The 27,176-nt window shown below is 36.3% G+C and overlaps 1 protein-coding gene across 1 annotated transcript in view; it reads left to right on the forward strand.

Moving 5' to 3' along the window:
• The window catches only part of PAPPA2 (pappalysin 2), a 2,663,723-nt gene extending 2,652,093 nt beyond the window's left edge, over positions 1-11,630 (forward strand). Inside the window, exon 22 of the mRNA XM_044085971.1 lies at positions 10,376-11,630. Coding sequence (XP_043941906.1) covers positions 10,376-10,477 — 102 coding nt within the window. The 3' untranslated portion in view covers positions 10,478-11,630. The remainder of the gene's footprint in view (positions 1-10,375) is intronic.
• Positions 11,631-27,176: the final 15,546 nt, after the last annotated feature.

Below are 27,176 nucleotides of genomic sequence, written 5' to 3' on the forward strand. Positions count from 1 at the left end.
GACCCGTTTAACTGATATTATTTATATAAAAAAATAATTTATAAGGATGGCAACTAAAGTACTACGGTCTATTTAATACATTACTCATCCAAATGTAAGAGCTATGTCAATATGTAAGTGAAGTATTCAGTCTTTAAATTATTTTATAAATGGTGTTTTCAATACTACATTGCAAACAAATACATATCAGACACAAATATGTTCTTTTTTGTTAGTATAGTCGAGTGCAAAATGCAAACCGCACCAAAATTTGATAGCAATACATTTTTTTTATTCCCAAAGACTAATAAGGCCTTCCCATGCTGTTTCATCCCAAGTATGTAGAAGCACTTCACATATCATTCTTTCCATGTACAAATAAGCATTTTCCCAAATCACTAGTGTCACGTATGCATAAGTACTTCCTGTACATTCTGTTTTATTTCAATGAAGATTTGTAAAAATAAAAATGTTTTAAAGTAATAAATTCAATGATGTGTAATATGATTTGTGAATTTATTGTGTGTATTTTCCCTTTAGTCTCCCCAACACATTTTCTCTTTTTCTTATTTTAATTATGCATTCTTTAGTCCGTTATTTTATTTCTCTGCCATTTATGTTCATTTTCTTACAGATCCAAATTCCTCAGGAACAGTCCAGGCACATACATCTCAGGTTATGGTGCTTTAACCTGCTGCCCTTCAGGGGAAATCCTTGCAGAGTTGGGGCAGTGGCAATGGTCCTATGGGCACCCTGGAATGTGGTGGTGAGGTCAGCTTCAGTGAATGGTGCTTCAGAACTTAGTTGAGGAAGTACTGGAGCAGGTTGTGGACAGATGCATTCAGCCAGTCGAGCCTTTCGTTAGTGGTTTCAAGACACAGTGTCCCATCTGGTGCTGACCACCATGCCACCACAGTCTCCTATCCCCTCAACATTTGAGTTCTCCACTGCAGCACTATTTAGCAGTAGAAACATTTGAGGCTCTGTGGAATGGAGACTCTTCCTAGTGCAATCCTCCTTCTTCCCTTATCCATTCTTTTACACACTTGAAAAAAGTAGGGGGTCTATCCCCACCAAAACTATAGTGACACCTTCTCCATAACAGCTCAATTGATGTGATTCCTGCTGTGCCAACCTCTTTGTTGTGTCTCCTTTTTAAATTTTTCCTAGATCCCCCTTTTCCATTCTTTAACAGGGTGTCCACCTAACGATACCCCTATATAAAACATTTTAAGCCCCCCCTTAAAAAAATTAATAATAAAAGCTGTGCAATCCACTGCTTGACTTAATGTTTCAAGTGTGACTGCTCATAGCCATGTCCATCTGCAATATCCAAATACGTACAAAGTAATACAAAGGCTATACTTTTAAGCAGTACTTTGTATATACTTAAAGCTTAATTTTTAAGTACTTTGTGATTTTACTGTGAGTATGTTTATTTTCAAAATGCCTTTGTTTTCCTTATTCAGCAGAAATAACCTGTACTTAGGTTATCTGCATATAATTGTAGTGATGCTCTTTGCAAATAACTGCTACATAGCTACAAAGGCCTTGGAGTATGAATACCACCCATAGTCTCTTTATGTACTTCCATTCATCAAGATGTGGGTACCCAATATTTCAGAATGTTTCTAAGTCAACATGCTGATATTAGTAACTGTGAAATTAATATTATTTGTTCCTTATTTGAAATTTTATTTTCAAGTAATGTTTTTATGTTTCATAATAAAGTATATCAACAAATTAACAGTGTAGCAATGGGGATGAGATCAGCCCTGTTTTTGTGAATTTGGTTCTTGCCTAGTAGGAAACAAATTTATTAACAAATATTTCTGCATTTTATAATGACCACGAAAAGCTTATACATTCCCTCGGAAATCTCGACTGTAAAATGAAGACTATTTCCTGGTTCCAAAACTACCTTATGGGTAGGAAACAGGCAGTATGTTGGGACAACAACCTATCACCACTGCTACCCATCACCCTTGGCATTCCACAAGGGTCCATATTGGGCCCCCTGTTGTTTTCCATATTTGCCACACCCTCCACACCTCCACCAATGATGCTTCAATAATTCAATATGCAGATGATTCCACACTACTCTGCACAGCAGACTCTATGAATCAGCTGTTTACAGTCACCCAAAAAGCTTTTCATTCTGTGGAATCCTGGCTTGTCAACCATAAATTACTCCTCAATCCTAACAAAACAAAACTGCTAGTATTCACTTCATCCCGTACTGCCATTTTAGCAAATGTCTTTAGGATAGTCTCCAGGAATGGGACCATTATTACCCCTGGCTGACATGCAAAATTATTGGGAGTAACCATTGACAATAATCTGAAATTTGATATCCATATTAACCAAACCATTAAAACACTCACAGAAAACTAGGCAGCCTTTATAGGAATAAACCCTTCCTTTCCTCCTCAGCTAGACTTGCAATAGCACAAACCCACCTTCTCTCCACACTTACATATACCTCGCCTATTCTAACCAACATCTTCAAAACAGAGTTACGCAAGCTGTCCACATGTTACCATCAAATAGCAAAATTTGCAACAGGGTCTACACACAGTACCCATCACTGCAAAAACCTCAAGTCTCTAGGATAGCTAGAATTCCCCCACCTCCTGACCTATAATTAACTTATACTTGCCCATAAACTCCTTCATAACCCAGACAAAATACCAGCACTTACAAACCTGCTCCAACCTCACTGCAATTCAAGAAATCTCCGCTCTAGTGACAAATTCCAAGTCAAGTCAGCAGCTGACTCTCTCTATTCTAACTATGTTGCTAGGATTTGGAACTCTCTTCCTACCATCATTACCTCTGAAAACTCTATACCCTCCTACAAGAAAATTATAAAAGACCACTTCAGTGTAAACTGGTTATGTCCCTGCTCTGCACCTGGGTGAAAATTATCCTCCTCCCCTCACCTTTACCACTTCCAAATTAACTCCATATCTAACCTGTATTAGGGAAGGCCTACACTATCTAGCCATAGCTGTCTATATAGAATCTGCAGTTCTTACTCCACCCATTTCTTCTCAGAATCTCATCTGCTATCAATGATTAGACCCATACCTCTCAACCTGGAATCATCAAAAATCTGGACAAGGCCCATGAAAAATAGGTACAAATCTGTACGCTGATTAACATAACATTTGCATACATAATTATGTAACCCCACCCACTCCAATGGAATTGTGGGATACCAACTTTCAAACGCAAACTGAAGAACAGACAACCAAAATATGACACCAGAGTCCGCCTGCAGCCATTCCAATGTCCCATTACCTGGATAGTTTGCCCCATTTACCATAAACACTAATGTGTACATACTGCTTTCCTTCTACAATGATTTGTATTTTATTTTTACATTTTATAGCACAATGCACAAACATTAATAGACATCTCCTAATTAAACAAAGCAATACTGTCTCACAATGAAAACAAACTTGGCATTAAAACTTCTCTGCCCTTGAAACTTGCATTCATTGAAACAGCATTGAAACCCATACCACATCCAAAGAAAATGCATCTGGCCAGTGGTGGATAAAGAATACCTTTGGACTATTTTCAAATCATTGGCCCCTTGCACACAAAACAAGAAACATACAGGTGTTCTTTGATACACCTTCCTGACTTTATTAAATTATATTCCTTATACAATACAGCACACTTGTTAGAGCACATTTTAAATTTATTGTTTGAACATTTTTCCAGTAGGCAATGAAACAAAATACATGAACCAATAATGACAAAACTGCCCAATTCAGAACATTTCCATCATAAAAATCTACTTCCATACCCACACAATATATATATATATATATATATATATATATATATATATATATATATATATATATATAGATAGATATATAAATGACAGTAGTGCAAGCCATAGGCATCTTAGTTGCACAGCTTCTTGCACTTATTTTCAATTTCAGTTTTTTTTTGGGGGGGGAACAAAAGGCCAAAAACCATGGACACATTGTAAACATTGCTTGTATAATTTTGGAAAATTGCTAGAATAAAATGTTCTGTTACCACCATGCATTTCACTGCAAAGTCTTGAACCCAGAACCCTGTGTACAACAGTCAGAGCAATGTACCACTATGTCAAATCAGCAGTTTCCTGTAAGTAGGAAGACTGAAACTTAAATGGTTATCATTTAGTGAATTCAGTTCTCATTTCTCACCATAGCTCTATCAACGTCCTAGCACAAAAAAATGGCCAAAGCCAATAATGGGGGAATACAACCCCAAAATAGGGACATATTTCAAATACTTATCAACTTAACAAATGGTAGAATAAAAGGTTTTGGGTTACCATTTATTTTCTGAAGAATATGAAGTCTGAAATTCAAATGCCTGTCATTATTTAGGGAATTCAACCCTTCAGTGGTTTCTTTGCCATAAAAATCCTAAAAACCACAGATTTTATGAGGAGCAGATAAAAAATAGGAGGGATAAATTCACAAGTGGTGGTGGCTATGGACTTTAGGCTCTTTTTACCTTGTACCCAAGGTACAGGATTTGAGCCTGAGTACCTCTAGCCATCAGGTGTATTAAGATTGGGGTGTTTCCTTACATACACACACACACACACACACACACACACACACACACACACACACACACACACACACACTTCCATATCTCAACTCTGACAGTTTGCAGCAAATATTTTGTATCTAAGCTCTAACTTTTCTGAAACATGAATCGTACAACAGAGCTCAAAAATTCAGTTAGCATAGATCAAATAAGCAAGATACCATATGGTCAGTCACAGAGTATACATTTATAAGCCAGCTAAAGGGATTGACAAATCTGTAGCCAAAGACATTAGTTTGTATATTATTTCTAATAATCATAACACCACCTCTCTGCTTGGCTCTCAGTAAGAGTAGTAAATAGTGTAATTTCTTAGACAGGATAAACAAGTGTCTGGGGTACTCCTTTACGAGAGTTGGTTGTTCAACTGTTTTTTTTTTTATATTTTCATGATGACTCAGCAGGATTTGGTTTTAAACAGAAATAAATGACAGCTGAAAGAAACATTAATTTTATACACAAACACGTCTTAAATACTTAAGAACAATTTTAACAAGTGATCAAAGGAACTGTAAGATGCCTAGCTATATATGTGCCTTAGTAGATACACTGAAACGTTGTTGCTGTTGCTTAATACATTGATCTGTGCAGTAAGTCCACGATGTACAGCCCAAATATTTTTTCACAGCTTGTCAACACAGTACATGCAGTTATCTCTACAAAATTGATTGTATTTAGTTTACAATTATTCACTTTTTATAAGTTCCTCTGGTTAGAGACAACAGTTCTTTATTGTAAAAAAAATGTTAACTTCAGGATTATAGTTAATTTACATGGTTAATATATTAATAGAATGCAAGCTCCGTACATCGCAACTTCGCAGCATTCAGTTTAAAACACACTTCTGTTCAATATCGGCCAACCAGCCAGAAAATGCTGCAGTTTAACAATTCTGCAACCAGCCATCAATAACAGACACTTTCTGTTCAAGCACAACTTGCAACCAGCCAGGAATGCAGCAGTTTAACTGCTCAGTAATGGACACTTTCTGGCTTGCACCTTGCCTACCAGCCAGAAACTGTAGCAACCAAAGGAAATGACGCACACACACATAGCTCAAGTGAAAACAGTACCTTATTTGCAGAGGAGCTCTGCAGCAGTTGTTTGTTTCCCCAAGCAGTACCTCCATTCAGAAAAATAAGCATGCCGAAAAAGTAAAATAAACTCTCACTCTGTCCGTGCAGGTTTAAACTCTCTCTGTTCCTTTCCCAAACCTCCGTTCCTTGCTGTGCACAGTGCAATCCATTCAGAAAAATAAATATGCTGTGCAGATTGCAGAAAAGTAAAATAAACTTTTGCTCTGTCCGTGGACTCCATGCAGGTTTATTTGCAGAGCAGCTCTGCAGCAGTTGTTTGTTTCCCCAAGCAGCACCTCCATTCAGAAAAATAAGCGTGCAGAAAAAGTAAAATAAACTCTCGCTCTGTCCGTGCAGGTTTAAACTCTCTCTGTTCCTGTCCCAAACCTTTCTTGCTCTGCACTCCATTCAGAAAAATAAACTTGCTAGTTGCCATGCAGAAAAGTAAAATAAACTCTCTCTCTCTCTGTTGCTCCATTCATGCAGAAACTTAGAAAGCTCAATTCCCTCGTTCTTTACATCTCTCCATTCAAACAGCCAGAAAGCTCAATTCCGACAGGCTGACAGAGCTGATGTCATCACGCATGTAATGATGTCAGCTCAAAAGCGCAAAATAAAAAAAAATAAAAATAAAGTTAGAAAAAATCGGAAATGAAGGGGTGCCACTTGGGAATTGTGGCACCCCATTATTTGGACCCCAAAACTCATTTTTTACCGAGTAATTCGGTATGGTTGGGAGGTATGATTAGACACTATGTTGTGTAAATAAACTGTATATAAAGTTTATCTGTATAAATGTCCTATAGTTCTTGTAGAGTGATATTTAGTAAACACTTAGATGTGCTCTTAGGCCTTATGCTATTGACTGTAAAACAAGTATCTTTAAACCTCTAATTACTGTTTTCATATTGTATATTGGAACTTTTCTCCCCAGGCTTCCACTGAAAATGGACATGTCCAGTCGGACTATCCCAGTCAACAAATGTAAAATAAATAAATAAAATAAAATATATCATTTTACATATCTGTGTAATTTATTATTCAAATGGAATGATGATGTCAAGAACGTTTGTTCTTTTTGTATTAGATATGAATAACAGTACACTTTTTTAAAGTTTGTAAAGAGTGATGAGGGGATTAGTGTTCATTTTATTGATGTCACACTTACCACGGATGCAAAGAGTAATAAATTTGATAGGCCAATTTATAGGAAACATACCTGTACAATTATGTGCACTTTAATAGTTTACATTTTTTCAAAATGAAAATCAGTGTGGCAAAAGAACAATATATAAGGGCTGCTAGAATTAGCATGCAGACAAAGAAACTTAGGGTGGAAATTACCTTCTTAACTTCATTGTTTACAGACAGAGAATACTCTAAAAATACCCTACACTGTTTTATGAGGGAAGGTTTAGTGGAAAGAGAGGATACGTTTTCTCTTATTTTAATTTATGGTTTATCTAAACATGTATTAGCAAGTAAAATGGGAAATCACCCTCTGAAAAAAGGATGGCTGTTCTCATGACAACAAATAATTTAGATATAAAGAAAAGTATTAGTAATAATTTGAAAACAAAGCAGGGAAATAATAATGTAGTTAAAATAATTTTGTAAAGACTTATCAATAAGAAACAAGCATTTGAAACAGATTTTCTTAAAGAACATGTTAATCCTGTATTCACCATGACTAATAAACCCCTGCAGAGATTGCAAATCTTGTAAGTTTATTAGCAGTGGTCCCATTTTGGTATTAATTGATGAAGGATCTACTGGAGGAATTTACTTTATTAACTTTATTACTGAAGGATTGATGATACTCTAAACATCATAGTGTGATTTATGTGGCAAAGTACCTACTGAGTATTCATTTATATAAGGAAAACTATGAATTCATTGACTACTAGAATTTATCAATACCTCTATGCTACTAAGACAAAAGGCTTTGTGAATGCTTTGGTTAAACATAATGTTAATGGTGATAGTTTTAATATTTATTTTTCATCATTGATCATGTGATGATGGATGTCAGGGGTAAACATTGGTGTACTTGAAGTTAAAGAATTAAAATGCTAACTACATTTGGCAGTAGATAGACCACCAGGTTTTAATGGGAAAGTCAATATCAAATGTAATTTAAATTATTTGAATGTGTAATATTAAATGAATGAATTAAAGAGATTCCATTGGCTACTGATGACTAGCTGAGCTAGTATGTTACTCCGTACTCAGTTTGTTCAAAATTATCATACTGAGTCAATACCCCCAATAAAATCAGCTTTATAAATAAGATAATGATTATTATCATTGAGAGAATGTCAGGATGATCCCACTAATCTGATGAGGTTAAGGTTTGATAAGAGAACATGATAAGGGAAAGGGCCTTCTCCAAACTTAGGGCAACATTAGAATCAAACATCCAGAGAAATATATTATCAAATAATATCGGATGACTTCAAGGCAAAACTGGAGGAGCATCTAGTACATCTACTAAAAAAATCTGCTTCTAATTGCTTTTGCAACACTGAATAAGTTGCTGTAGGTTTGTAAACTTACTGTAACTGGAATATTTGCAGCACTAAATATAGGTATCACTGCTAGTACTGTACAAAATGTATAGATTTTCACATTGAAAAATTATGTGAAAATTGCTGTTTCTTGTTACTACTTTTGTACATGTATTTACTTTGGATATGCTCTTTTGTTATTGTATAATGCATGATATATTTTCACATTTATTATAGAGTTTCGTATTGTGTTATGTTCTTTGTCTGGAACCTGGAGTGCGGTTGAAAAGGGCCGACTGACCAGTCAAGTTAACTGTTTACAAAATTTCACATAAATAACAAGACTAAAATACAATAAATATGTCTGAAAAACATAAAAATAGATATAAAATAAACACAAAATGTGTTTCACACATCATACACAAGTTTCTTGTATGCCTATGCAGATGGATGTACAAGAGGTTCCAGAAAGTAATAAAGTAATGACTTATAAAAAATTAGAAAGTATAACCATTCTAAAATATCATCAGGCACAGAGTAAGGTTTTAAACTGTACATGCTTGTACTATACTCCCAGACATTTCATACATTGCTTGGAAATGTATATATAACACCACTATCTATAAAAAGATACATGTTCACATAACCTTTAGTAACAACCCCATGTAAAATTTGTCGTGCTGGTAACTGTTGCAGCTGTATCTAAGTTGCTGACTCAACCACCTAAAAAAATGTAATTGATTAATGTGAATACATTGTTTAATGACGCTACTATTCCCGTAGTGGATCTAGTTAGCAGCAATGAAGGAAAAAAAGAGGACCATGAAATCTGCCAACTTGCCTTTCCTGACAGGAAGTACCTCACATAGTTTTTTATTTTTGGTTATAGAACTCATCCATCGTAGTGATAGGCTAGGTAATCTTACAAATCGTACTGAAAAGAGAGAAAAGAAATGCATTATTAGGATGCAGGCTGATAAAGGTAATGGTCTTAATGATAAAGTTATACTTAACCCCTTCCTGATAGATAGACCCCTGAAACACTAAGTACTGTGAGTACTTGATGTCTCCTGAGATATTTTTTTTTAGTTTTTTTCATTTTTTATTCTGGAAAAAAAGTTATATGCTGAACTATGTCTTGTTTACACCTTCTATGAATACTACCAGGGGACTGTTATTTCTACTGTTTTTTATGAATAGAGAAATGTTCTTATATGTTTCTTTGAATGTATTTCTTTTGTATTTATTCATATATTCTGGATGCTTGCATAGATATATTTAACCATTCTATTTTTGTACATTTTTTATGTATATACATGTCTTTCACATATACATGCATAGTCAAGATATGTTTATTTGTTTATTTCTTCATTCATTTATTCTTTGTTCAATAAATTTTAAATCATAGTTTAAGTGTTATAGGTAGTTGTATATTTAATTCTTCTAATGTTTAATTAGCTGCTTTGCATAGCTGAGTGATTGATTAGAATCAAGAGAATGTATCAGATTTTAGATGCTGCATTGTTTGTTAGAAAGTCTGAAGAAGCGTCGTTAGAGACATGAAACCTCTTAATTAAATACATTCTTGCCGTGTTTGCTGCCTCTTTTTTTATTTTTATTTTACATTGACTGCGTATTAAGAGAAGCCAGCTTTCTGCTTTTTTTTATCAGAAAATTTGCCCTTTCCCCACTGTAGTGTGATCTCCAAGTTGGTATGTATAATTAGCGGGAGGTGTGGGGGTTTGCAAGTGGAATTCGATGAACGCCATTGCCAATGAAATGCCATTTGTTGAAGTGAGTTTTTGCTGATTTAATATAGACCCCTTTTTGTGCAGTAAGTCTAATTTTCTATTATCTTGCTATAAATATAGTCAGGAAGTAGCCAAATTTAAAATCTGGAATAAGATCAATGTTTTACTCAAGGGGTGAAATGCACTGAAAAGAAAAATAAAACTAGCATACCAAAGTTTCTTTCTCAAATTAAATAGCAGCTGTATATGCTTTAACTATACGAGCATGTGGATACACAAGCATGTTTTAAAACCCACATGAATGTCCAGAGTTGTTGAATTTATTATATGTTTTGTAATGGATTTGCTATTTTAGAAAAATAATTACCCACAGAAAGATGAATTTTGTCCCACTCTGTGTTTTTCTGCTTATTCAAGCATTTATATGTTTTAACAGGTTGTCCCCTTTGCAGTCAACTGTGATGAGGATGAGTGCTCCTGTCGAGACCCCAATGCTGAGGAGAACAGACAGGCACATAAGCAGTGGGGTTTGCGATGATGAGCCTGCAATATGAACTCAAGAAGGTTAGCAAGAGAGAAACAGACACCAGTACAGAGAAAGAATGCTCAGCAGGAAAATAATAAACCGGAATCTTCCACCATAGCTATAGAAAAGAGACATTTCTGGAAGCTGTTTGAAGCCAAACAAAAGAACATACTTTCATCTGGGAGAAAAAAAATTTACCTGGTATAACTGTGAACATTTAGGACTGCCAAGACCAGGAAAATGCAAGACTCTTTAATTACATTGTTGTATAAAGTGTTTTGTATGATATCTGTCTTGTGAAGTGTACTGTTGGTTTTATGAATGTTTTAAAATGTCAGTGTGCAGTTTAGTTCATGTGAACTGTAATATTTGTTTTATGGATGCTTCAAAGTGTCAGTGTAATGTTTTACTTACTTCATGAATGTTGAAAACCATCATTGTGGATAATGGAGTTTTTTTCTAATCAAAGCAAAGAGTTCTTTGAAGTATTATTTCCTTAATCAAATACTTCTCATCTGTTGCAAATGTCATTGTTTTAGCAGTATATTTCACTCAATGACATATTGTACCGCTATCCCAGTACAATAAAAGGCAACATCTGTGAATACCACTGTTAGATGTATGACTTGACAGAATTCTTTAATATTCATGACTACCAGAAAATGTAAAACAATGGCCTAGACTATCATCAGATTTTTTTTGTTTGATATTGAAGAATTTGCTTGGTTTTTCATGTAGATATTTCATCTTAAGTTATAGCAACCTTTTTAATCTGTTTATTTCTCAGGACTGTGAATATTTTTGTCATTAAAACTGTCACTTTCATATGAGTGGTAATTAGAATTTTATCTAAGAATGACTTTAAAGTACATCAGTAGTGAAGTGCAAGCAAATCGAATACCTGCCACTGTAATACATACTTCTGTAAATTTTCATACAGTTCAGTATATTTACTATTTCATAAATACTATTTGCTCATTCTTTTGAATGATAATATTTATACACAAACTGTCTGAATGTGATAAATTGTCCATTAATTATCTACAACTAATTTGCATTTAAAGTTAGCTTCCATAAATATCTTCAGTGAATTTGTATCTTAAATAAGCATGTTTTGTTCCAGTAATGACAAATTTTCTATGAATAATAAGTAAATTCAAATATAGAATGTGTGTAGTCATTTGTCTATATGAGATATATGTATATATAATGAAAATATGCCGGGCGAGCAGAAATTATACCTTGTTCTCCCAGTAAACCCCCTCCCTTCTTTTGCAAAAAGGAAAACCTTTAGTTTTTATAATGGAAGTTAACATGCGAACTGTGTTATCCGAATAGTTTTATTAAGTTTTATTAAGGCCTGAACTTAGACAGTATTAAACCACATCCCAGATGTATATGTGCCATATTTTAGTTTTAATTACATTAAAAATCAAAACGCATTCATATGAATTGGGCATTCTCTGTGTTCAAGCTACTGAAACACATATATGAATCTTTGAAAATCTGAATATGATTTCATATAAATGTATTCATAAAAGACGCTTAGTGAAAACTTTTCATAAAAACAATTCTGCCCTGCATTCAGAATCAGAATCACATTTATTGGCCAAGTATGCATGTATACAAGGAATTTGACTCTGGTTTCAGTGAATCTCCAAGTATGAATTACATAAATGACATACATACATACATACAACTATTAAGAACAAGACAAACAACATACATGCAACTATTAAGAACAAGACAAAAAAGTGACTATACATATATATATATATACATACAAGGTGCGAAGTGCAACTCAGTGGAACAAATACTGAAATAAACTCTGCAAGAAAAAAATCATTAACAATATGTAAACAATACTGCAAAATCCTCAGAGGTGTGTGAAAAAGAATACTGCAATCTAATAAGTTGAGTTAACCGTTTATGAACTTGATGGCCTCTGGAAAAACATTGTTCTTATATCTGCTTGTTTTGGTGTGTATTACTCTAAAACACCTGGCTGATGGTAATAGTTCAAAAAGATGGTGGTTTGGATATGAATGGTTTGTGAAGAACATCCTTGCCCTTTTCATTACTCTGGAATAGTACTGGTCCTTTAAGGAGGACAAACAGACATCAATGATATTTTCGTCAGGCTTGATTATACGATGTAACCAATTTTTGTCATGATTAAACAGAGATCCAAACCACACTGTTACAGATGAGCTGAGAACAGACTCAATGAATGCTGTATAGAACTGAATCAACCGTTCCTGTGGGAGGGTAAACTTCCTCAGCTGTTGCAGAAAGTACATTCGCTGTTGTGCCTTTTTTATGATGGACCCTACATCGGTCTTCCACTTCAAGTCTCAGGAGATTATAGAGCCCAAAAACATGAAGGATTCCACAACTCACACAACAGTTTTAAATATACTCCTAAAGTCCACTGTCCTCTCCAGAGTTTTAAGAGTGTTCAGTTCCAGATTATTTTGACTACACCAATGGGCCAGCTGCTCAACCTGTCATCTGTATGCAGACTCATCACCATTCCTGATGAGCCCGATGATAGTTGTATCGTCTGCATATCTAATAAGTTTGACAGAGGGGTCCTTAGGGAGAATAGCAGTAGGGAGAGCACATATCCCTGGGGGTAGCTGTACTGATCGTGTGATAGGTAGATGTAAATTTCCCCAGTTTCACCTGCTGTTTCCTATTGGTTAGAAAATTGGTGATCCATTGACAGGTTGAAGCAGGAATGGAAAGCTGGGAGCATTTCAAGTGAAGAAGTTCTGGAATTATTTAATTAATTTAATAACTTACTCCTTAATTGTTTGATAAATGGCTTAGTTTGGCAAGATCAGTCTCCTTTATAGATGTGTTATGTACTTGTCATGCTTCCAGTTTTTGAATTATGTTTTCTGTTTATTGATAAGAGACGGAAAAAAAGTACCCTCCTGTATTAACATGAACAAATTAAAGCTATTAACTAAAATTCTTTGCAAACTCACTCTGAAACCATTCTGAATTGCCTCTGTAGTGTTACACAAAGACTTGGTTTGTTCTTCAGTGAGGATGTGGGAAGTGTTTGCTATCGGTTTAAATATTTATTGTATATTTCATTAAGTAGGCTACAAAATATTATTAATTATTATACATAAATAATACATTCCATCTTAGTGTTTATCTTCTCATGATAATCTGTTATTCCTCCATTGCTTAGTTTTTGTCAGTAGGTTAGTACTAAGCTATAAACATCCTTTAATTTCATGGCAACAGTCATAAGATTGTAAAGATATTCAACTGACTAGTAGTAGCAAGATACATGCAACTGAATATATAATTATATACTGACCCATGCAGCTGAAATATAGTTATATACTGACCCATGAAAGTGAAATATAGCTATATACTGACGCATGCAACTGAAATATAGTTATATACTGACCCATGCAACAGAAATATAGTTATATACTGACCCATGCAGCTGAAATATAATTATATACTGACCCATGCAGCTGAAATATAACTATATACTGACCCATGCAACTGAAATATAATTATATACTGACCCATGCAACTGAAATATAGTTATATACTGACCCATGCAACTGAAATATAGTTATATACTGACCCATGCAACTGAAATATAGTTATATACTAACCCATGCAACCGAAACATAACTATATACTGACCTATGCAACAGAAATATAGTTATATACTGACCCATGAAAGTGAAATATAGCTATATACTGAACCATGCAACTGAAATATAGTTATATACTGACCCATGCAACTGAAATATAACTATATACTGACACATGCAACTGAAATATAGTTATATACTGACCCATGCGACAGAAATATAGTTATATACTGACCCATGAAAGTGAAATATAGCTATATACTGAACCATGCAACTGAAATATAGTTATATACTGACCCATGCAACTGAAATATAACTATATACTGACCAATGCAACTGAAATATAGTTATATACTGACCCATGCAACAGAAATATAGTTATATACTGACCCATGAAAGTGAAATATAGCTATATACTGAAATATGCAACTGAAATACAGTTATATACTGACCCATGCAACTGAAATATAACTATATACTGACCCATGCAACTGAAATATAGTTATATACTGACCCATGCAACAGAAATATAGCTATACACTGACCCAAGCAACTGAAATATAGTTATGTACTGACCCATGCAACTGAAATATAGTTATATACTGACCATTGCAACTGAAATATAGTTACATACTGACTCATGTAACTGAAATATAACTATATACAGATCCATGCAACTGAAATATAGTTATATACTTACCAATGCAAATGAAATATAGCTATATACTGAACCCATGTGAATGAAATGCACCTATATATGAACCCATGCAACTGATATTTAATTATATACGCATCCCCAAGAGAAATATAGCTATATACTGAACCATTAGACTAAAATACAGCTATATACAGACCCATGCAACTGAAATATAGCTATATTATATTATATTATTACAGTTACTCAGGCTATAGATAAGGGAAAGGAGGTACACATGGCTTACCTTGACCTTGCTAAAGCATTTGACACCATTCCCCATTCAGGTATTATTGATAAGCTCACCAGCCTGGGCATAAACCCTTACATCACAAGATGGATTGCAAACTGGCTCTCAGACAGGTCCCATAAAGTAAGAGTAGCATGATCTATGTCTGAATCCAGACCAGTAACGAGTGGTGTGCCTCAGGGCTCTGTCCTGAGGCCCCTCCTGTTTGGCATATACTTCTCAGAAGTACAGGCAAGCACGGAAGGGCTGTGGCTGACTAAGTTTGAGGATGACTGCAAACTGGGTGCTATAATAGAGTCTCCGGCCGACATGGAGATCCTCCAGAAGGGCCTAAATGAGACTGATGCATGGTGACAAAGCCATGGTCTCAAGCTAAATGCAAAAAAATGCGTAGTAATCCCCTTTGGAAAAAACAGAGTACCCGCAAACTACAACATAGGAGGTAATCCCCTGAAATCTGAAGAAGAAATAAGGGATCTAGGGACCCAAGTAGATAGTCAGCTTTCCTTTGATAACCATGTTGTCATAGTGGTTAGAATATCCTTCTATGTGACCCATCTGATCACGAAAGGGTTCGCATCAAGATCTAAGGATGTAATGGTGCCTCTCTACTCTTCCCTCATCAGACCCATTATTGAGTACAATGCATCAATTGGAATGTACCTGGCTAGACATCTCCAGCAGCTGGAGAGACCACAGAGGTACCTAATCAAGAGGATTAATGGCCTCAAACAGTTGCCCTATGCAGCATGATTGAAAAAGCTAAGACTGTTCTCTGTTGCATACCGCTTTCTCAGAGGCGATCTCTGTCTAACGTACAGAGCCATGTCCAACCCAGAATTGTTGAACATGCTCCATCTTAGGAAAACCAAATCTACTCAAGCTACACACTCTAGGGATATAGACCGCAACACAACAATGAATAGAACATGCTGGAGGGATAGATTCCCTTCGCAGAGACTTCCCTTACTATGGAACAGGGTCCCGATCTACATAAGACAGAGCCCCTCACTATCACTCTTCAAGAGGAACCTTGATGAGTGGATGGGTAACAGAAAGTTCACACCGGGGATCATACCAACAGCACTCCTAGATAGGGGCTAAGGGTACTAGCTTCTAGTACAAGGGTCTAGGGAACTACTAAAGGGGCGTTGAATACTGCACAACATGGCTGGGCTAATATATGCCTTCGGGCAGATAGCCCAGTACCAACCTATGAACCTATATACTCACCCTTGCAACTAAATACAGCTATATATGTAATGCACAGTAAGTAAACACAACCTAAAAAAATGAATAATGTATGCTACTGAGACACTAAGGTTCAAGTTGTAAATTTCCCAGAAGTAATAAAAACAATTCTAATGTTCTGCATACAGAGAATCTGACTAAGAATCTTCCTTGAAAAAAATGAATTTTCTCAGTAGATGTAACATGAATCTCCCAGAACAAAGTAGTGTAGCACACTCTTACCTGCATATTCCTGCCTGCATGAAAGGTAATGCTGTTTTGCACAGTCACATGTATCCATATCATGTATGACAAAGATTACTACAGAATTGCTCTGTATTTTAGTACTATAACTGCAGCTATGACAATTGCATTTAATTACCAAATTTCATACTGTACAAGTATTGCAATAAGGTTCCTTTCGTCTCCTTACTGAAGTAAATACATAACCCTGACAGTTTTCTCCTCTCTGGTGTCAAAATAATAAAGTTTTCATTGTTTAGTTTTTATAATGGATGTTTATTTTATAACAGTGTATTTATTACAAGTTTCAAAAATTAAAGAGGATTATATGCAAAAAAAATCCACCTTCCTATTAATTTCCTCTCTCTTCACCCTAGCCTCTTGCAATAAACACAAAGCAGTCTCTTCAAAACTCCATATATTTGTGATATAATGTTTAATATTTATAATGAAAATCATGTACAAAAGTTTCAAGTAACATTCTTTTCACAGATATTGACACTAATATAGTTGAACTTAATGTGGCTGACAACACACTCATCAACCATTCCCCAAAGTTACGAGACTCTGATACATTACTTATACATTCTTATCATTCTGTTATACTTTGAGACTGCAGTTCAGGCAGCTAACATTTTCATTCAAGGTGTTTCTGTTTTCCTAAAACTTTATCAGTCAAATGCTTTCATGTAAACATTCTTCCTAAGGGCTGAAGATTCATTATCAGTCCACTGTTTTAAAAAGATGATCCCCAGGATGCAATAAAATCTGAGTAAGCTCTATGTAGAGCCTACCCAGAATGTATCTGTGTACACGGCCACAGTTTCTCCCCAGCAGCACACCATAGATATTAATTATGGCATGCTGCCAAGGGAGATCAGAGTTACATGGATATTGAATCTAGGCTGTCCCATACTTGTAGACTGTCCAGAAAATGGCTGGACAGGTGGTAAACACAGGACAGGATTATGTTTTTTATTTATTTTTATGTGTTGTTTGCATCATGCGGTGTGGTGCTTAGTGATGCTGAGCTGCGCTTATACATATACACCTAACATCTGCTACATATCTAAATATAGAAACTGAGTATAATCAGTGAATTTTGTTTTATTTTTTTTTTTATCTCTCCCTGTTTGTGCAGAGAGGCACAGTGCTTAGCAATACTGTCAGACATCTAAAAATAGAAACCAGATGTATTTAGTTGCTGTAGTTCTGTTGTGATTAGCAATGTTCAGGTATCCAACTGGCTAGATAGGTTGAATCATGACCTACAGTGTAGTAGGGCCTGGGTTTGAGTCCTGAGCACTCATGCATTTTACATTTTTTGCTTTGGAAATGAATCTGATGACTGAAACAAGAGTGTAGTTTAAAATTAAAAAATTGACATTTAGCAAAGCTGCGCAGTGCTAGGCTCCACTTAAACATTGACTTGTGTGAGTTTGCTCGATGCTCAGCAACGCTGAAATGGTTTGTGCAAGTTTACATGATGCTAAGCGATGCAACACTTTTTTGAAAGTTACAGTATGACATGCAAGTGCTGGAATGCAGCCTATATAAAGGTCAATAGGCAGTAATCTGACACCATTCATTAGAGTTCTCACTTTGCTGTCGATAAGCCTGGTAGTGTTGGACAGGGAACGTGCTTTTGGGTGCAGAGGTGGGGTGTGCAGGAGTCCAAAGTGTTTGTTGGACTCCTGGTGTAAAACTATGAACCCAGGCTGCTGCATGGTGATTACCAGGGCTCAGATTGCAAGTCCGAGGCCTGGGATCAGTCGGCTAGGGAACTTACCAGTGCTACTGGTATCCCCAGCACTGGTGAGCAGTGTTGCACTACTGTGATGACCTGAAGTGTAGGAAGAGGGGAACCTTGGACACCTGGGTCCAAGAAGCTTGGGCTGGGCAGACCCCACAGATATATATAAGTATGTTAGGCAGCACTTTGGAAATATACAAGCTGAATATGTGCCAAACTGGTATGCATAATGGATTGTTTCTCTTTCAACAGTTGCAGAAGAGAGAGCTTGCAATGTCCAGTCCCATGCAGGGCGCCCGGCCAGGTTGAGGCAAGAGTGTGGTAAGTAGTAAAATTTCAAAGTAATAACTTAATGCATAATGTAATCTTGTAATAAATTAGTTACAGAGTTTGCAGTCTTAACAGTCAGGTATACCTTGGACATGTATCATGTTTAGTAATATGGTACTGCATACCTGTAATGCTAAAGCAGGTTACATCAGGTAAACATCCAGTACTGTGTAGTATAGCTACTAAACATAAGTTAATGTTGGGGGTCTACCAATATTAAGAGTCACTGTCTTGGTCTGCTCATTGTCTGAAATATGCTGTAAGTTGCACTCAATTAATGGAGAGGGTATATGGGTTATTTATTAGATGTCTTACAGAGGTATCCTTGGTCTACATGTCAGACTTGAAACAACAGTAATCAGTAAATTCTAAAGGGTGATGCTGCTTTCATATGTAATGTTTTCAAATAAAAACTGTTCACTCTTCCTGTATTCACTGCATGTGTGTTCTAATCTGACAGCAGTCAACTGTTAAATGTACATCAATAAAGAACTGTCTGAAATAAATGTAGTACATTACCCAGACTAAGGTTCAAGCCTGTGTTCTCATTTTGTCTGACATAATGCTGTATATTCCACCCAGGAAATGAACATGGTATATGGGTAAGGTAAGTGAAGTCCTGGACTGCTATCCATGTGTCTAAATGCCAGATTTAAAGGGACATTTTATCAATAAAATTTACAACAGGATTGTGCTTTGAGAAGTACTCTTTCAAATAAGTTGTCAATATTCCAGTATTCACTGCTCATGTGTTCCATTCAGACACCAGTCAACTGTTACATATTAACTAATAAATTGTGCACCAACAAATGGCAGATGTAAATGTACTGCAATACCCAGATTAAGGGTCAAGTTTGACTTCTAATAATTTTCCCAAAATATGCTGTAGATAGCACGCAGTAAATGAACAGGGTATAGGTCAAGAGATTACTTCAGCAGCCATACATGTGTGTAACTGGCAGATTTCATGTGACATCAATCATTAGAGTGTAAAATGAGATGGTACTTTGATAACTACTATAGTCATCTAAAGTGCTCATTATGCATGTGTTCACTGCAATTGGTCTCCACTGTAATAACAATAACACATACAGCTATGCATGTGTATAAAATGTAGGATTTCACACAAAATGTTGCAAGAAACGTCTTAAAGGTACTAGTGTTTTCAGAATTCATTATAGTGAAATAAAGTGCACATAATTCCTGCAGTCACTGCTTGTGGGGTTCTAATCCTATGGCAGCAGCTGATAAATAACCAGCTGTCTAGTGTACTTAGTGTACACAAACATACCTCTCAACAGTCACACTTTTGCAGAATGTAATGACTAGTGCCCCATAGGACTGGACCTTTATTAGCAGATACATGACATTACTTGGAATGCAATTTATTGGCAAATCCATTTACAGAACACCTTGGTAGTAATGTAGGAGCACACTGTATAAATTAATTCCCTGTAGTTGTGCCTGTGTATCAGCATTTGTTAATGCTTGGCCCATACTGTCCCATGCTAACAGGCTGACAGGTATGTACATGCAATATCATCTATACAAGAACTGTAGTCACTTACTCACAACTGACACTGCACATCTGTAGAAGTATGTATTAATAGTCTGTGTAGTAATATTAGCGGTGAGGTTAATAATGGTATGTTTTTCTCTCTCTCTCCCCACCCCTTATCTTCTTAAATTTCGTTAATGTTATTTATTATTATGGTTTGATATTAATATATTATTTGTAACTAACTCGTATGTTGGCTTTATGTATTATTTCATACTGATTTGCTGTTAACGAACTTACCTTTATGTTATTTATTGTTTTGTTCCTCATAATATACCTCAGTATGTATTTTGATTAATCAATATTATCTTCCATTATGTTAATACTAACATTTGTTTGGTTATTTCCTATCTAACCTTATGTTTCTATTTAATTTACTACAGAGACACAAGGTAGGCCGGTCCTAGGTGATCCACCTACATTGGCTCTCCTGGCCATGGCACCAGAGATGGTGCCATCTCTGCTGCCCCTGCACTACCTGCAGTATCGGTTAGTTGTGCTCCACAGACTGGGGCTGGGCCCACCTCTGGGAGTGGAGCTGGAGGGGATGATTTTGATACCTGTCAGGACCTGCCAGGTATGGTGCGTAGGGTGCTCCAGTGAACTATCGGTGCATGCCTGCACTGGATGGAGAGGATGGTCATTATCCTGGTGGGGTGGCCTCACCCCAGACTCCATCCTCCACCACTGCCACCACAGGGGCAGTGAAGGAGCAGTGCTGACAGTACACCTTCCCCATCCAAGATGTTCACTCCCCTCTTATGTCACACACCAATCCTGTCTGCTGTCTTGTCATCTGTCTGCAAAAGCTTCCTCACCTTCCCAGCTTACCTCCCCTGCATGTACCTATGTCCCTTCCCCAACAATCCACTCTCACCTTAAAAAAAAATGACCACATATCCCCCAAAAAATATCGTCCCATACAAAGCTCACCGTTTCACATGTCCACTGGACACACTTAATTTGGTCCAATTGGCTTGACAATGCACTTATGTTGTCATCATCCCTCTCTGGGGTGACAGTCAAAATTCAGATAAAAAAATCTGTGAAAGTGCACAGCTGTTGCTATTCAAGAAATGGATAGATATGGTTCTTTCCTAGACCCATCCTGCACATCCCTACCTGCCTTTAACTAGGTATTTCCCCCTGCTTGCCTGTCCTGTCTCTCCATTTTTCTTTTCTTTAAATCATAAATATTCATTGGATATATCTGCTTTGCATTCATTGCTGCTTATGTCATCACTGTCACGTGGGTTGTGTGCCATGTGGACACACTGAGCTATGCACCATGCTGTGCAGCATAGCTTAGGTAAAAGTCAAAATCAGTAATTGAATATACCCAGTTTTAATTGCTTTCTGCCTACGTCATCACTGTGACCTGGGTGTTTCTTCCACGTGAACATGCTTTGCTATGCAGTGCACACAGCAAACACACACAGCGAAACTTAAACAATCCTAACAGTGACTGGACACACACACCCCTGCTGGCATCGATATCCAGTGGAAATATCAACATGGTGTAGGAGCCTACATGAAGTGGCTATGTGGACACGATTACTCCATTCTGCTATTCAAGACATCCACCTCATTTGCATACATATCCATGCGGACAGCCTGGAAACTACATGGTTCAGAGATGTATGAACTTGCAACACCACCAATGCACTATTGTACGGCACAGTTGCAGAAACCTATATAATACATTTCTGACATATATTAAAAAATGCAGTTATTTGACTCTTTTTTTTTTTTTCTTGAATTAAGCATGCTTGCACACTGCAGCACATAGTGCAAACAAGCCGAGATTATTAAAAAAAATAATTTTAACTTATCCCCTTCCTCTTTCTGACATCCACAACATTAGTTTTGCACATATCTGCATGTGGTCAAATATTTTCATAAGATGGATGGCCATATTTCTGCTGTTTTACATCTCCTTTTGTCTGTGTGGACTCCTGTATCCAGAAACATTCGATGTGCACTATGGACACTGACATGGGGTCTACATGGATGCCTGTCTACTTGTTGGATCCCTCAATCTGCCTCATTTGCATAAGTGTTTACCTGTGTGTGCACGCCACTAAGCACCACTTACTGAATCTAAAAATGTCCGTGCTTGTATAAGCATCACACTGCCATGTGTACACAAAAAAAATTGTGTAGGCTTTACTGAATTCCCTGGTATGCTCTGTTTTTGAAGAATCTGCATCTGATCATTAAGTTGTTTAATATGCATAATAAAAGATTCTCTTTCTTAATATAGTTGGTAGCCATGAGCTGTATGTAAAACCAGTGCTATCACTATAACTATAAATTGTGCAAGATATATCAATGAAAGCTTCATTAATTTTTTCTTTGACTTTATGCTATTCTGTGAGATGAAATAATCAGTTGTGCTGCTTGGTGTATGTAATTTTTAAGTTAAATAAGTGACTGAGCAACAGAAAAGCTATGTTTCTGAAGAACCAGTTTGGTATAATGGCTGGCTCTAACAGCACCTAAAATCAATACCATTCACTGTATTTATTAATTTATCATAATTAGCTGTCTCTCTCTGACAGTTTTTTTAATGTATTGAAAATAAAACTAAAAGGACACTATTAAGAAAAAGCAGATGTGTCAGAAATATTGCAGTAACATCTTAATTTTTCCATCTGTTATGGAGAAAGATGAGAAAAAATAATCTGATAACATCAAAAATAATTACAGAATTAGTTATAGACCTCATTATGTACAATTAGAAATTTTGGTTATGGAAATCCAAACATTAATGCAAATTCTTCAATTCAACTTTTATTGTAGTGTTTATTACATTACTTTGCAAAACAGTTAATTCAAATAAACAAATTTTAAACAAAAATAACTAAATACATTTTCCTTAATTCAGAATTCCTGCAATTGCTGCTGTGTTCTTCCTTCTGCTTCACTGTCTGATGATTTAATTTAGTGTAAGGCACAATCTATGAATGAAATATCAGTTAGGCTCTAGAGAGACCCAAACTATAAAATCAAAATAAACAAAAAAACAATCAAAATGTATGCGTAGTACTGACAACTTTGAGACACAGCTGCTTTGTAACACAGGTTTTAATAAGTGAAACACAAGCTTTTGTCCTTTGTGTCAGTGAGAAGGTTAGAAATGCATGGCATGTTTTCAGTGTTCTGCACAGTATGGGAACCTGTAGTGACGTTCAAACACGTATAAATGTATTCCAGGAAAGAGGCAGCTCAACCCATTGCACAACCTAGCTGACAAACAGATTGCTAATTTCCAAAGCATTTGTGCACCAAGTTTCTAGATTTAGGAGTTCAGCTGGATCTGTGGAAAAAAAATTCTAAACACATTTTACTTAAGTTAACTACAATCAAAGAAATGGTTTGGATACATTAAACTGTACACTATAAAATGTTGCATGAACAGTTACAACACTTGCTGCTTTGTAATATATATATATATATATATATATATATATAAAGTTTTATTTATTTAATATTTGCTGACTGGGAAAGTCCAACAGGGAGAACCACTCCAGACGCATGTCTTTGGAATAAGAACACATATATTTTTCCAGCAGTAAAAGGCTTGAATTATTTTATATTTCTTACCCAATTTTGAGGACTGGCCCTTTACTGTTATGACCTGGACCACAGGATACAAAATATTGGACACGATTCCAAAAGACTTGCCCTCAGTGTAAGCAACCATTTACACCGACAGCAAGTCTTTTGGAATTAAGCCACCAGTATAAGTTTGTTTACAGATATGCTTCACACCAAAGTAAGTTACTTGTACCAAGAGCAAGTCTTTCAGAATCAGGATAGACTTACACTGACAGCAGCTCTTTTGGAATCTAACTCAAAAAGAGCAGAAAAAAATGTGTGTGTGTGTGTGTGTGTGTGTGTGTGTGTGTGTGTGTGTGTGTGTGTGTGTGTGTGTGTGTGTTTGTAATGCAGTTATGTCTAAATTAAATTAGAAGTGTTTAACAGCAAGAAATGTAAGTGGAATTTCATTCAACAAAATCACCAGCATAACAAATGTTGAGACAATGAGTTAAAATGACTTAACATGAAAACACAAAAATGGTGACACAGAACAATTAAAAATGTCAGAAATACACACTTGCAGATTTAGAAATGTACTAGGCAAACAAGAAAAGCTGAAATGCATTGTCATTTTGTTTAGAGTGTGTAGCTACTTACTTTATGTTTCATGGTGGAGGATTGTAGATAATGAGGTGCTGGCGGAAATGTATGTCTAAGAGTTTCTATGAAATTCTTTTAGTTATATTCTGCAAAAAAACAAAAAAACAGAAAAAAGAAAGTGCTGCTTGCATAAAGATAAAATGTGTGAGTGTGTGTGTGTGTGTGTGTGTGTGTGTGTGTGTGTGTGTGTGTGTGCTATGGCATTTTAAGCTACAGATACTCCACTACTTATTGAAAAAATAAGTAGTTTTATTGTCCAAATAAAAACTAGGGCTAACTTTAGATTAGGAATCCAATGCTGTGGCAACAGACAAAAAGCAAAGTAATATCTCGGGTACCATTCCATTCTATTAAGTAAAGCACACATTTCAGTATATTGGCCACCCTAATGGCAATGCTCTGTTTAGGAGCAAATCAAATAAACTGCAGTGTTGGCAATTCCAAATGCACTTCAGTATTTATTTTCTATTATAGTTTAGTGTTTAATCTATTACACCATAGCATCAACTAGATATCTTGTATTGCAGGAACTAAAACTTAGGAATATAATGTGCAGCCATTTGCTGGCTGTATGGTCTGAGTGTAAATAGACACTGAAAATGATACTGATTTGATTAAAATTGACAAACATGTCTCCAAAAAATGAAACTGTAGAAAACACTCTGATATTTGTTAAGGGGAAATAGGTTGTATATATCCAATTGCCTAGTTATATTTGTAATGTAATTACATTTTCATTAATTTCATTAAGTAAATAGAAGTAGTAGAATCCATAAACTTAATTATACAGATTCCACTAAGATGTGGCCTTTTGATAGTCTACAAATATATCTGACATAATTAGTAAATTTAAAACAGGAATAAAAGTTTAGATAAAGTATTAATAATTTCATGTCCCTTGTATCAATAATAGCATCTTTGCCATTGCACAAACTGGTATATATTGAAGATCCTCCAGTCTTTAATAGGGTACATTTCTGCAAGACATTTTCTGAAATCAATTTATGCAATATATTATCACCAATATTCTGATCTGAGAAAAAGTAAAAGCATTAATCTAATTTTACACTTTTTTCTGAATATGATCATGGTTTAGGAGGGGTACAAAAACTGTCCATCTGTCATTTAATAATACATTTTTTAAGTATAGTTATTTTTTTTAACTCAGATAAAATTCTGTGTAATGCTTTATTCAGACCAAATTAAAGTGTTAGTGTTCCTAAAGGGCTCTATTAAGATGCCGTGGATCTGAATAATCTGATAAATAAGAACATGCATATGCATCTGTAAAACCATATAAGCTCTTATGTCTTAACAGAATTTCCAAGCCAATGGTCATAGGATCATAGGATCATAGGAAGTACTAGGCTATTGGCCCTGAAGCCCTTGCAAGCCTAACCATGAATTTAGCTCATGTTCCAACAAGTCAGCACCCGATGCCCCTGTCCAGCAGGAACACAGGTAGAATCCGAGGGGTGTATTTTCTGTTCCCCATCCGGTTATCCAGGTTGTGCTTAAAAAGGGTTAATGAGGTACTCTGTTTGACGTGGAGTGGGAGTCTGTTCTACAGAAGGAGGAGCCTCTTGGACACAGATCTGTCCCACCAACAATTAACAATTTCTATTGATGTAACAGACTAGGTATAGGTTGCACTTAAGGGTTACTTGAGCTTGAATTGTGGATATGCAGCAGTCCCATTAAGGTGGGGTCTGAGATTGCTTTGTGTGCCAGGCAGAGGTCACCTCTGAGGAGTCTCTAGGAGACTGAGTAGAGGGGCAGGGCCTTTAGCCTATCTGTGCAGGGTAGATGTTTGAGGCCCTGGATTCTCCTGGTGAGGAACCTCTGTGGTGTCTCCAGCTGTTGCATGTGCTTTGTGAGGTACATGCAGAAAGGGACATTGTACTCAATAATGGGTCTTATAAGGGAAGAATACAGGGATGTTATGATGACATTGCCCCTGGATGAGATACCCTTACTAATGAGGTGGGCCATGTATTAAGCTTTCCATACAACAGAGGCAATATGATGGCCAAAAGTCAGTTTGCTATCAACCTGGGTGCCCAAGTCCCTCACGATTGATTGGGTGCTTAGGACCTTGTTATTAATGTGATATTTGTGGGGGTATCATTCTGCCCAAAGGGGATGATGCATTTTTGGCATTCAGTTTGAGACCATGTTTCTGGCATGAGTTATCTGTTTGGGAGAGACCCTCTTGGCGGATATCCACATCCTTAGGGAAATTCTATGTGGCACATCACTAAGGACTTTTCATCCAGAAAAAAGGAGGTCATTGTCCCACTGTACTTATCCCTTATTAGACCCATTATAGAATACAATGCCCTGTTTGGTATGTACCTCTCAAGACATCTGCAACAACTGGAAAGGCCACAGAAATACCTCACTAAAAGAATCACAGGCCTAAAGCAGATGACCTATGCTGACCATCTAAAAAAACTCCAGCTATACACTGTCGCATATCGTCTACTCAGAGGTGAGCTCTGCTTAACATACAAGGCCATGTCAAACCCAGAGCTATTGGACATGCTACAGTCCTTAAGAGACACACGCTCCAGGGATCTAGACCTTGTCATCACAATGAACAAAACATGCTGGAGGGATAGGTTCCTGACCCAGAGATTCCTCAGACTCTGGAATAGACTGCCCATACATATCAAGCCTCTTTGGACTTCTTCAAAAGGAGCCTTGATGATTGGATGAGAGATAGGAAATTCACCCTGGGGATCATGTCAGTCGTCCTACTAGACAGGAGTCCAGGGAAGTAAATACTGTGGAAGAAATAGCCAGGGAATTGTTATGGCTC

Source organism: Protopterus annectens, chromosome 10.part0 (genome assembly GCF_019279795.1).
Source record: "Protopterus annectens isolate FY-2018-M chromosome 10.part0, PAN1.0, whole genome shotgun sequence".
NCBI lineage: Eukaryota > Metazoa > Chordata > Ceratodontiformes > Protopteridae > Protopterus > Protopterus annectens.